The sequence below is a fragment of the Salvelinus sp. IW2-2015 genome, linkage group LG36 (assembly GCF_002910315.2).
Source record: "Salvelinus sp. IW2-2015 linkage group LG36, ASM291031v2, whole genome shotgun sequence".
In the NCBI taxonomy this organism is placed as follows: Eukaryota; Metazoa; Chordata; class Actinopteri; order Salmoniformes; family Salmonidae; genus Salvelinus; species Salvelinus sp. IW2-2015.
In genome coordinates, this window is record NC_036875.1 from 10,797,727 (window position 1) to 10,811,007 (window position 13,281).

At 43.2% G+C, this 13,281-nt stretch overlaps 1 protein-coding gene across 2 annotated transcripts; it reads left to right on the forward strand.

The window, feature by feature from the left end:
* The first annotated feature begins 763 nt into the window (after window positions 1-763).
* Window positions 764-13,275, forward strand: galnt3 (UDP-N-acetyl-alpha-D-galactosamine:polypeptide N-acetylgalactosaminyltransferase 3 (GalNAc-T3)). Of its 2 annotated transcripts, none has more exons than XM_023981007.2 (11): window positions 764-1,720; window positions 3,082-3,660; window positions 6,601-6,773; window positions 7,368-7,517; window positions 7,887-8,121; window positions 8,293-8,410; window positions 8,584-8,784; window positions 10,109-10,240; window positions 10,451-10,552; window positions 10,669-10,821; window positions 11,006-13,275. In XM_023981007.2, the coding sequence occupies exons 2-11, from the start codon at window positions 3,161-3,163 to the stop codon at window positions 11,117-11,119; spliced, it is 1,878 nt and encodes a 625-aa protein (XP_023836775.1). In that variant the 5' UTR covers window positions 764-1,720; window positions 3,082-3,160; the 3' UTR covers window positions 11,120-13,275. The 2 variants fall into 2 exon arrangements, with proteins under 2 accessions (XP_023836775.1, XP_023836774.1); XM_023981006.2 differs by lacking the exon at window positions 764-1,720 and adding an exon at window positions 2,498-2,767.
* Window positions 13,276-13,281: the final 6 nt, after the last annotated feature.

Here is a 13,281-nt window from a genome sequence, read left to right on the forward strand (position 1 = left end):
TATGGTAGAGTGGCCAGACGGAAGCCACACCTCAGTAAAAGGCACATGACAGCCCGCTTGGAGTTTGCCAAAAGGCACCTAAAGCACTCTCAGACCATGAGAAACCAGATTCTCTGGTCTGATGAAACCAAGATTGAACTCTTTGGCCTGAATGCCATGTGTCCCATCTGGAGGAAACCTGGCACAATCCCTACGGTGAAGCATGGTGGTGGCAGCATCATGCTGTGTGGATGTATTTCAGCAGCAGGGACTGGGAGACTAGTCAGGATCAAGGGAAAGATGAACAGAGCAAAGTACAGAGAGATCCTTGATGAAAACCTGCTCAGGATCTCAGACTGGGACAACGGTTCACCTTCCAACAGGACAACGACCCTAAGCACACAGCCAAGACAATGCAGGAGTGGCTTCGGGACAAGTCTCTGAATGTCCTTGAGTGGCCCAGCCAGAGCCTGGACTTGAACTGGATTGAATATCTCTGGAGAGACCTGAAAATAGCTGTGCAGCAACGCTCCCCATCCAACCTGACAGAGTTTGAGAGGATTTGTAGAGAAGAATGGGAGAAGTGTCATAGCCAAGACAACTCGAGGCTGTAATCGCTGCCAAAGGTGCTTCCAACAAAGTACTGATGCACACACAGTACCCGATGTCAAAGCAAAAACAGGTTTCGAATTTTTTGCAAATGTATTAAAAATAAAAAACGGAAATATCAAATTTCAATATGTATTCAGACCCTCTGAATACATATTGAAATTTGATATTTCATTTACATTACATTTAAGTCATTTAGCAGACGCTCTTATCCAGAGCGACTTACAAATTGGTGCATTCACCTTATGATATCCAGTGGAACAACCACTTTACAATAGTGCATCTAACTCTTTTAAGGGGGGGGGGGGGGGGTTAGAAGGATTACTTTATCCTATCCTAGGTATTCCTTAAAGAGGTGGGGTTTCAGGTGTCTCCGGAAGGTGGTGATTGACTCCGCTGACCTGGCGTCGTGAGGGAGTTTGTTCCACCATTGGGGTGCCAGAGCAGCGAACAGTTTTGACTGGGCTGAGCGGGAACTGTACTTCCTCAGAGGTAGGGAGGCGAGCAGGCCAGAGGTGGATGAACGCAGTGCCCTTGTTTGGGTGTAGGGCCTGATCAGAGCCTGAAGGTACGGAGGTGCSGTTCCCCTCACAGCTCCGTAGGCAAGCACCATGGTCTTGTAGCGGATGCGAGCTTCAACTGGAAGCCATATTTCCGTTTTTTATTTTTTATTTTTTCCGTTTTTTATTTTATTAACATATTTTATCAATTTTAGAATATGGCTGTAACGTAACAAAATGTGGAAAAAGTCAAAGGGTCTGAATACTTAACGAATGCACTGAGACTCGCCTATTATTCGCATAAGCTATTCGCCTATTTCAAACATAATATATAATAGAGACGGACTACTCCTGCATATGAAAAAGTCACTTCCACAACTCGGTGAGATTGTGATCTGTAGGCTAAGTACCAAGAAGGACAGGAGAACGGTCACGGTAAACTGTGTCCCTCGTTGAACCTACTTGACAAGACTCCTACTGCGCACCGGAGTATTCCTCCTCCGAATGTCTACCGTGTCCACGTCTTATCTTTACCACCTCAAGCATCGAACACTTTACGAATACCATCTGCCAGGGGTGACTTGGCAAACAGGAATATGTTGGGATATGTCTCAGAGGGTCCAACATGTTTGGTGAGTGGCAGATGTTTAGTCATTCCTTTTCTTAAGCCTTGAGATAAAATATGCAAGGTTGGACTTTGATTCTAGTGTAAACCGTAACATTAGACGTATTTGCCTGTCGTGTAATGCTCTTTACCATCTGAGGAGTTCTATAGCTTTCTTACGCGATCCTACTGTATGATACTTTGTAACAGATGCGCTTGAGCGCCTTTGCTTGAATATTTGGCAATTCTGATAAACAGTTTGAGTTCTAATTGTATTATGCCTACTATAATTAAACACTTGTACATAATCCAACATAGCTCATGCCCGATGTTGATCTGTTAAACAAACCAAAAAATTGTCCTAACTTATTTTTGCAGTGTAGGCTATAGGCTAACCCGTATTCTGTAAGCGACCCATTATTCTTCTAGCCTGATTGGATGCAGGGAGGTATAAGATACGCTCCTCCGATATTTGTAACCCAGCAACAGTCTCAATGAATGACTTGCTGAACAAATCCATGATTGTAAGAATTGATACCATTATTAGATCAGGCATATCCCGCGGTGTAGACTATTTCCAAAATTGCATGAGACAAAGTTACTCTGCAAGATGACACTTTTTACATTTATTTAACCAAACTGGGCACAGCGAGTTATAGCTTTGTAGCTGAAGTAAATCAAAGTGACTTTTGCAACTGACACAAATAGACTCATACTTCATGCGCCAAATGACAAATTGTTAATTTTTAAGCCACTGTTTTGCAATGTTTCACTAATGTAACAAATGGCATGACTTTAGGGCTTTGACAAAGGGAGATCCGCTCTACGCACGCGTGCCAAATATAAGGGTCCCACCCTCTACCTGAAAGGAGCGCACCTGAATCCAACGAGACGGAAGTAGTTTGCAAAGATTGAGAAACGCTGCACAACTGTATTCTTTTTGGGCAACAATTACTCTGGAATTTCACGTTATTTCGAAGATGATTTTCATTTAGCGATATGCTCGACATAACTTGATGGACTTTTAAATCAATAATTTGGAGGCCATTTCCCATCCTTTTTATGTAACGTCCCGGTAAGTCATATCATTTTCCCGAAAAGAATGTGAACATGCGGGACTATGACAAGATACTTTTTATAGTAGCCTGATCTATCCTGTCATTTAGTAGACTGCTGTACAGTAGAACGTTTTCCAACTTTGTTGGACAGTAGGTTGTGGAGAAAAACAATCCTGCTTGTACATTCCTGCTTGTGTATGGTCATAATTCAAAGTGGCATAGCATGTAACACAAGAAATACTTGTCTTCCATTCATGTGAGACTGAGTTTTGTGATCCTGCTTTTTACCTCTGTTAATTTGACATATTTGTCACCTTTCTTTCTTTTTAAGGTTACCTCCTCTGGTGGTGCAACTGACTGGTAGGTGAAGTACTGTCTCAAAGCGATCTACCCCACACATCTCCAGAAGAATGAGTGGTCTCCGCAGAGTTCTCAGAAGGCGATTACACCCCTTAAAACTGGTGATAGTGGCCCTTATCTTTGTCACATTTCTCTTTCTAATACAACGTGAGGTAGTAAGCCAAAGTCCCTCCCTAGAAGAGCCCTGGCTGAAGGAGATAGCTGTCAAGCGGGATGCCGTGCTGGGCATGGTGATGGGGGCCGTCAATAACTTTAGGGATGCTATGCCAAAGATGCAGATCAAAGCCCCAGTGCGTCAGCAGGACAATGCAGGGGACTTCTCCTGTTTGCCAGGGACCTACACGGCTGCTGAGCTGAGGCCATCCCTGGAGCGTCCACCTCAGGACCCCAACAGCCCCGGGGCCTCTGGGAAGCCCTTTCACACAGATAAACTGAGCCCTGCTGAACAGAAGGAGAAGGACCGGGGAGAGGAGAAACACTGCTTTAACCTCTACGCCAGCGACCGCATTTCTCTCAGCCGTGACCTGGGTCCTGACACCAGACCACCGGAGTATGTTATCTCTCCATAATTGACTGGCCATTTTTGTGCTCTTATGGTAGCCATCACAGTTTCCATATCCATGCTTTAAATTCTGTGGTGGAAAAAGTACCCAATTGTCATACTTGAGTTAAATTAAAGATATCTTAATAGAAAATTACTCAAGTCACCAAGTAAAATACTACTTGACTAAAAGTATCTGGATATATGTATGTATGCATGTACAGTTGAAGTCGGAAGTTTACATACACCTTAGCCAAATACATTTAAACTCAGTTTTTCACAATTCCTGACATTTTAATTTTAGTAAAAATTCCCTGTCTTAGGTCAGTTAGTATCACCACTTTATTTTAAGAATGTGAAATGTCAGAATAATGGTAGAGAGAATGACTTATTTCTTTCATCACATTCCCATTCGGTCAGAAGTTTACATGCACTCAATTAGTATTTGGTAGCATTGCCTTGAAATTGTTTAACTTGGGTCAAATGTTTCGGATAGCCTTCCACAAGCTTACCACAATAAGTTGGGTGAATTTTGGCACATTCCTCCTGGCAGAGCTGGTGTAACTGAGTCAGGTTTGTAGGCCTCCTTGCTCGTACATGCTTTTTCAGTAGTGCCCACAAATGTTCTATAGGATTGAGGTCAGGGCTTTGAGATGGCCACTCCAATACCTTGACTTTGTTGTCCTTAAGCCATTTTGCCACAACTTTGGAAGTATGCTTGGGGTCATTGTCCATTTGGAAGACCCATTTGCGACAAAGCTTTAACTTCCTGACTGATGTCTTGAGATGTTGCTTCAATATATCCACATCATTTCCCTCCTCATGATGCCATCTATTTTGTGAAGCGCACCAGTCCCTCCTGCAGCAGGGACAGTCACTCCAAAACATGATGCTGCCACCCCCGTGCTTCACGGTTGGAATGGTGTTCTTCGGCTTGCAAGCCTCCCCCTTTTTCCTCCAAACATAACGATGGTCATTATGGCCAAACAGTTCTATTTCTGTTTCATCAGACCAGAGTACATTTCTCCAAAAAGTGTGATCTTTGTCCCCATGTGCAGTTGCAAACCATAGTCTGGCTTTTTTGGAGCAGTGGCTTATTCCTTGCTGAGCTGCCTTTCAGGTTATGTCGATATAGGACTCATTTTTACTGTGGATATAGATACTTTTGTACCTGTTTCCTCCAGCATCTTCACAAGGTCCTTTGCTGCTGTTCTGGGATTGATTTGCACTTTTTGCACTAACGTACGTACATCTCTAGGAGACAGAACGCGTCTCCTTCCTGAGCGGTATGACGGCTGCGTGGTCCCATGGTGTTTATACTGGGGTACTATTGTTTGTACAGGTGAACGTGGTACCTTCAGGCGTTTGAACCAGACTTGTGGAGGTCTACAATTTTTTTTCTGAGGTCTTGGCTGATTTCTTTTGATTTTCCCATGATGTCAAGCAAAGAAGCACTGAGTTTGAAGGTCGGCCTTAATACATCCACAGGTACACCTCCAATTGACTCAAATGATGTCAATTAGCCTATCCGAAGCTTCTAAAGCCATGACATAATTTTCTGGAATTTTCCAAGCTGTTTAAAGGCACAGTCAACTTTGTGTATTTTAACTTCTGACCCACTGGAATTGTGATACAGTGAATTATAAGTTGTATATAAATTATAAATATTACAATTGTTTGTAAACAATTATTGGAAAAATGAATTGTGTCATGCACAAAGTAGATGTCCTAACCGACTTGGCAAAACTATAGTTTTTAACAAGAAATTTGTGGAGTGGTTGAAAAACAAGTTTTAATGACTCCAACCTAAGTGTATGTAAACTTCCGACCTCAACTGTATGTATGTGAGAGAATCCATCAAATTCCTTATATTAAGCAAACCAGACAACACACACTTTTTTTATTTTTATAATAATAATAATTATGGACAGATTTACGAACACAGCATTTATGCTTAGTGAGTCCACCAGATCAGAGGCAGTAGGGCGGACAAAGCGTTATATTTATAGGTGGGTGAATTGGACCATAATTCTGTCCTGCCTGAGCATTAGAAATGTAACAAGTACTTTTTGGTGTCAGGGAAAAACGTATGGGAGTAAAAAAGTACATAGTTTTGTCAGGAATGCTGTCAAAAATATAAATAATTATAAATGGTGCAGTACAGATACCCCCAAAAACTACTTCCGTAGTACTTCAAAGTATTTTTACTTAAGTACTTTACACCACTGTCTAAAACGTATTGTCTCAGTGCCATATGCTTCGGCTACGTAGCCATGTAAAAATGTCGAGTCAATCTTGGGGTTGGTGGCCCTGTTTATTATGATAATTCTATCATTGTAGGGTATATCTTGTAAAACATCCTAATATGAAGCAAACATCTGAAGTAGGGTTTCTCCTCATCACGTAGCAGCACCATCTAGTGGTGTTTAATAGAACAGTTTCTCTGTAGAGGAATTCAGTTTGCATATACTTTTATGTCTTGTCTCAGTGGCTCAATATGAAACCAAAGTCACATACTGAATGACCACAGAAGGAGATAACCATAATGTGTCTCCAACAGAAATGACAGTTTTAACTCCAAGTCTTTGATATTTTCTTTGAGTTATTGAGGAAAATTTCACTCCAACCACAGGCTGAGTTTCTCTGTCTGAAACATTGTTTCAGCATGTGTGCCCAGTAAATGTGTCTGGGTCAAGAAAAAGCTTAGTTTTGTTTGGCTAATTAAACAAGTCTGTCCATGTTCCTATTATTTTTAATGGGGTAATTTACACAGATTCAGACTGTCTGATGCGGTTGGCATTTCAAAGGGAGTCTCACATCCCAATGAAACAACTGAAACAGACACCCCTTTATGGGAAGACTTCASATGTTTCAACCACAGTCCTACACTGAAAGGCCTCTCAGGGACTCAAAAATACACCTTTAAAAAAAAAAAATGCTCTTTTGCAGATGTATCGAGCAAACGTTCAAGCGCTGTCCCCCTTTGCTGACCACCAGCGTGATCATTGTGTTTCACAATGAAGGCTGGACTACTCTGCTGAGGACGGTGTACAGCGTCCTCCACACCTCCCCTGCCATCTTCCTCAAGGAGATCATCCTGGTGGACGATGCCAGTGTGGACGGTAAGGAACTAACTGGCCAGACAGGCAGACGGCAGGACCACCTTGTTTTCACTTGGAATTGATTTCAGTCGGCCTGCTGGGCGGCCCGCTGGTGTGCCATGAAATGTGCAGGCTGGAGCCCCGGCTTCTTGTGAAGGGGGTTATAGCAGGAAGCAGCACTGCTAGTGAATACTTTCCTTAAGAGGGGCTAGCTAGTCCGTGGCGGTGTAGAGAAATATGTCTATTTTCTCTTGTAAACAGGCCTTAGGCTGAGGGGGAAACGAGGCTGTGGGTAAAAAGACGAGGGAGCAGGGAATGCAGCCCAACTGAGTGACGCTCAAAGCCCTCTGTCGTTTGTTGGGAATAGCCTACTATTAGACATCTGTACTAAAGCTATTTCCCTGGCCCAATAGGATAAGGCTAGGAACTGATCAGGCAAACTTGGCAGCTAGCCATGGTGTGTCTCTATGTAGAAGTGCAAGCTTCCATACTGGGGGGGACAAGTTGAGGTAGAGGCCAACTCTCCCAGAAAGTGTTACAAGGTCTATTACTGTATCTTGACTGTCTGTTCTAGATCTGCATGGTCCAATGCTGTGGGCTCATTTCCTTTCACAGACGCCTTGAAAGAGGAGTTGGATGAATATTTGAAGCGGCTGCACATTGTGCATGTGGTGCGGCAGCGGGAGAGGAAGGGCCTGATCACCGCTCGGCTACTGGGAGCCTCGGTGGCCACCGGAGACATCCTCACCTTCCTCGACGCTCACTGTTAGTACATGCACACCCACACCCCAGCACAGACATCAAACAACTGAGTCATCAGGCTGGAACAACCAGAACAGCTCTGCCTTTTTAGACACACCTGTTTATTTATCCACCTACACCCCAGAATACTAGCACTATGCAGATGCTGTTTCGGGCGTGGCAGGAAAACCACAAAACATTATGAGTATTCGAATGTAACATTTTCGGGTAGCCTGCTTTGGGTTGGCCAGGGAAAAGATCAAATCAGTGTTAAATTGAGTTGTTTATACAACAGCCTTCTATGTTCTGTGCCGATGTAGTGTTTCACATTTTAAAATGCAATGTTATTTAGTGGTTCTATTTTAAGGCTGGTGGTGAATGCGTATCCAACAGGTGAATGCTTCAGTGGCTGGCTGGAGCCTCTGCTGGCCAGGATAGCAGAGAACTACACTGCAGTAGTGAGTCCTGACATCACTACCATTGACCTCAACACTTTTGAGTTTATGAAGCCCTCGCCGTACGGGCAGAATCACAACCGTGGTAACTTCGACTGGGGCCTGTCCTTCGGCTGGGAGAGTCTACCGGACCACGAGAAACAACGGAGGAAGGATGAGACCTATCCTATCAAGTGAGAAGAACTATGTGAATGATTGAATGCCTATTTTCAGGAGGAAATACTGACATGACGAACACCTGTGTCTATATACCTTGATATGTGGTTGTGAATTGTCTATTTTTCAACTGTGTGTAAACATACTTATCTGGACCCTCTATTCAGTGGATATCTTTTACCTCACAGGACACCAACTTTTGCTGGGGGACTCTTCTCTATCTCCAAGGACTACTTCTATCTCATCGGAAGCTATGATGAACAAATGGAAATCTGGGGCGGAGAGAATATTGAAATGTCTTTCAGAGTATGAGCTGATTCACTTGGCTTTCTAGTTAGAAAACACCTTGTGTTAGTGTCATCGCTGCAATTTTTTTTGTGATTCATTCTCTGTATCTTTGTATTGTGCAGTAGAACCCAACCAACCGGTTACCAAGTATGACTAACAGTGTTGGGTGTGTTGCCTCTGTCTGTCTGTAGGTGTGGCAGTGTGGGGGTCAGCTAGAAATCATCCCTTGCTCCATTGTGGGTCACGTGTTCCGCACCAAGAGCCCCCACACCTTCCCCAAGGGCACCCAGGTGATCGCACGCAACCAGGTGCGGCTGGCCGAGGTCTGGATGGACGACTACAAGGAAATCTTCTACCGACGCAACCAGCAAGCCGCCCAGCTGGCCAAAGACGTATGTGGTATTTCTGAGTGACATTGTCATATTGTTGTACGTTTTAAACCCAGCGAGGCAGGTTGATATCCCAAGAAATGGGACAGGAATTCTAAAACAGTTAATCTATTCCCTAAAGTAATGTTTTAGCAGTTTGCTCTGGAATGTTTGCCCTCCACTATATCTCACATGGACATATGGATGTTCTCATTCTGACTGCAGACCACTTGTTATCCCCCTTGTAGGACAAGTTTGTGCAGCCACAGGCTGATGCGATTWAAAAATATATATTGTTTATGTGATATGGCGTTTTGGAAATAAAGTCTTCATAAATTCTTAAAGAAAATGTTAATCTCACCTTGTACCTTTGGTGTCATGTTCCCCAGAGACTCATTTTAGAGCACTGACCCCTAAACAAAGATCATCTTTTGGTTAGGTATCGTCTGAACACAGTTGAATGTACAAACCCATTCCCCTGAGGGGAATTTTGAGGTCCCTAGTATGTACTGTAGAACTATGTGACGTGAAATGAATAGTATCCCTCTAAAAACCTTCTGCTGGGCTCCAGGCTATTAGGTGTTTAGAGTTGTTAACAGGCAGGAAGGGGAGCCCTTGAGGCAGCAGAGTCTGTTAAATGACGGGGATTTGTAGTGCTGCTGCATCTCAACACGTAACAGGTTTTCTCATCTCCACGCCATAAACAGTCCCCCCTCAGGCCATGTGTAGTTACGTACCTCAGAGTGAAGCAGACCAAGAGGCCTCTCCTGCTGCCTTCAAACACCCCCTGTGTCTCTAACCGCTTCAAGGAGCACAGCTACGGTAGTTATCATCACACACGGCTGTTTACAGCATCCGCGTCATTATCTCTCTCGAATGCTCTCGTTACTGAAGACCTGCCTGGAGAAGCTCTCTGTTCCTTGAAATACTCTGTGTTTATACTGGCAATAGGTGAATCAATGACTGAGCAATGTCTGCATGCATTCTTTTGAAACGTTGATGGCATGAATTAATTTAAATGAAGCAAAGAGAGGAAAAATTCAGTCATTTCTGGACTAGAGGGTTCATCATTTGCTATGGTATTTCAGCTCTGTTGTCTTCTGTATGTGTACCGGATAATTTTTGTGCGTGCCAATTACTTGAAACAAGATCGGGCAGACTGAAACGCTGCCATACATGGTGCTGTCTTCAAGCAGTCACCCATCAACCACGGAGCTCCAGCACTGGACCGACTGTGGGGAAGTGGTAATGGAGTTTTTCCCCCCAGTCCAAAGCCTGGGCAGTGTGAGTAATGAGGAAAGCCCCCCCCCCCCCCTTTAATGGCTGCTGCCTGGAATTGTTTCCACAGAGGGCCTTCGGAGATGTCGGGCGTCGCGTGGACCTCCGGGAGCGGCTGCAGTGCAAGAGCTTCTCCTGGTATTTGAAAAATGTGTATCCAGAGGTCTTCATGCCCGATCTCAACCCGCTCCACTTTGGCTCGGTAAGTCCCCCCTCTCCAAGACTCTTTCCAGACCACAGAGAGCTTTCTGGCAATAGTGGGTTTCCACTTAGCATCTCCAGAGGGCTCTGAGGAGAGCTTCAGGGTAGGCCAGGGGAGAGAGCAGCTCCACACTACCTAAGGTTGGGAGGTGGCTGGGCTTGTTTGAACAGCTTGTGTGTCTGACTGAAATCCCTTTCCTTGTGCCTCCAGGTGAAAAATGTAGGTAAAGACTCGTGTCTGGATGCAGGGGAGAACAACGAGGGAGGGAAACCGCTGATCTTGTATCCATGCCACGGCCTCGGAGGAAACCAGGTCAGAGGGAAGGGAATGAAGGGACTGGGTTCAGTCATGAAGGAAATGCTAAAGTACTTTCTCGGTCACTTTCAAAATCAAAAGGATTACTTCTGGTGTTCTTTGTGATCCCTCAGTATTTTGAGTACTCGACCCATCATGAGATCCGGCACAACATTCAGAAGGAGCTGTGTTTGCATGGGACGGATGGAGCCGTGAAGTTGGAAGACTGCCAGTATAAAGGCCGCAACACGTTTGTAGGAGCAGAACAGAAGTGGGAGTTAAGGGAGGTGAGACCAAATACCCACATTTCTATCCTAATGGGCTCAGTCAACATTTCTACTTGAAAGCCTGTTTTTATTTATTTTTTCACTGTCAATTATGACCAAATCTTTTGACGTTTGCCTCATTCTCTTGCATCATCTTCACCATAGAAGTGGTTGTTGGTGACTAATCTGTGTCTCCTCTCTGTAGAACCAGCTATTCTACATCCCAGGATGGAACCTGTGTCTGAGTGCTCGTCATGAGCACCCCTCCTTGGTGGCCTGTAATCCCTCAGACAGATACCAGCTGTGGCTCTACGTCTGACTACAGGACACACATGGTCCTCGGCACTAGTGGACGATGTGTGCCTTGGTATCCTAGAACCATTAGAACAAGTAGCAATTGGCGTACATTTTTTTACGTTTTATTATCGAAGTTGAATTTTAATTTATTTTTATACGTAGAAGAACTGCTGCTGGAAAGTTTGCGATTTTTGAGAACGTGACCTCGGGAAGGAAGCGTTAAAACTGATACTGAAGACTGTTTGTTTTACTCCTTCCTTTTTTTTAATCATGATTTGGGTAAAGGAATTGTTTTTCTTGTCATTCACGCCAACCGCTCTCTGTAGATTGACGGAGGTAGCTGGGACTGTGGAAAGACTTTGGATGGATACTGAATGAAGAGAGATTTCTTTGAAGAATACAACTTGTCTTTTTTTCTTATAGTGTGTACTTCGGAGGCAAATCAACATGACATTTTATTTAATTACCAAGGTTTGTTCTTTATTGCCCACACTGAATAATTTATTAATATAAATGTGAAAACCAACAACAAAATGGACTGTCAAATAATGCAATAGTGCACTTGCCTCTTGCACAAACTGAATAACTTCGATGTTATACACCAAAGACTAATCAAGTTTAGTTTTTTTTCTATTAAAGACATGCTCCAGAACATTGGCAACTAGTTAGATTATGCATCCAGCCCATAGCGGAAGGTTAAAAAAATACTATGAGGAGAATTACTGTCTTACCTCAATTAGACACGAAAATCCATTTACTGGAAGCGGTGCAGTGTCATTTTCCTTACAATTCGAGTTCCAGCCAATGAGGTTCAGCCCCTCGGAGAGAGAAATTATGTGGTGCACATATGTGATGTATGCAATTTTCGGGGATAATTTTTGGCTCGTAAGCTCTACTTTCAGAACTACTGGCTAAGAAGTATATGGGAAAATCTATTTTAAAATGTTTATTATAGGTTATTCAATATCTACCACTACTGCTTATTTTTATTATGTGAACTAGTCTGTCAGATGTGACAGGAAAGCACTAGACATGCATCCTCCATTACCACTGCTAGAGGGTCTGATTTCCCCTCTCATCCAGCTGGTTTTCCTCACAAGCAGGAGGATAAAATATGAAGTCTCCAAAGTGGTATTTTAACCAAGGGCTTGAGTCGTGTGGTACTGTTTAATTGGGCACCTCTAATTCATAATCATCCGGTATTTGCAAGATAAATCATTTTCTTTTGCTTTTCCATATTGCTTGGCTGGGGCGTTCAAAGGTGTTTTAATCATGTATACAGTTGACCTTTTTCTGAGACTTTATCAACATAGCATTTTTAAACACAATTCCAGTCACTGCTGTGGTATTTGAAATGACCTGTTGTGTACACTCTGGTTGATTTCAAGTTTGATTGCAATGAAATATTGTCTTTTTTTCTTTGAAATCTCTCTTAAATGAATGTACATGTTTTTCTATCATGTTCATGGGGATTGGAAATTGTATGTGGGCTTAAATGGGATCTGTAGAAAGGGGAAAAATGTTAACTTGGTTTACAACATGATTGTATTTTTTTTATTTTTTATTATTCAAGTCTCAGAGTTCCCAGTATCACACAAACGTCAGTGTTTCGATGTGAGGGTGTGGGCTAGTTTATACGAATCTATGGGAGAATGCTGACTGACAATGGAATGTTAGAATTTTGTTGAATATTGAATATGTCTGGGACTTAAACAGATGGGTCTACGGCAGTCTGTTAACAAATTAGAACCGTGTGCCTTTTATGTTTGGATCCTTGAGGTTTTCTATTTTAGTAAAAGGAACTCTGTGTAATGAGTACAATGACTGAATATGTCAGGGGTGTTGAACTTGTTCCATGGAGAGCCTAGTGTCTTTTTTTCTCTTCAATTAAGCCCTAGATAACCAGGTGAGGTGAGATCATTAGTAATTAGTGACCTTCATTCATCAATCAAGTACAAGGGCGTGAAACCCGTAGACACCAGGCCCTCCGTGGAATGAGTTTCACACCTATGCTGTATGGCATGAGTACCGTTCTTCACCATTTCTTATGTTCAACGGGAGAGGGCGCTGTGCACAAAGGAATTCATCCTTGACCCATCCTTACTGGGCTGTTAGTGTACCCTTTTTCTGAATAAAAGTTGTTCAAGCTAAACGCATTAAACGGATAAAGAAAAACAACACACG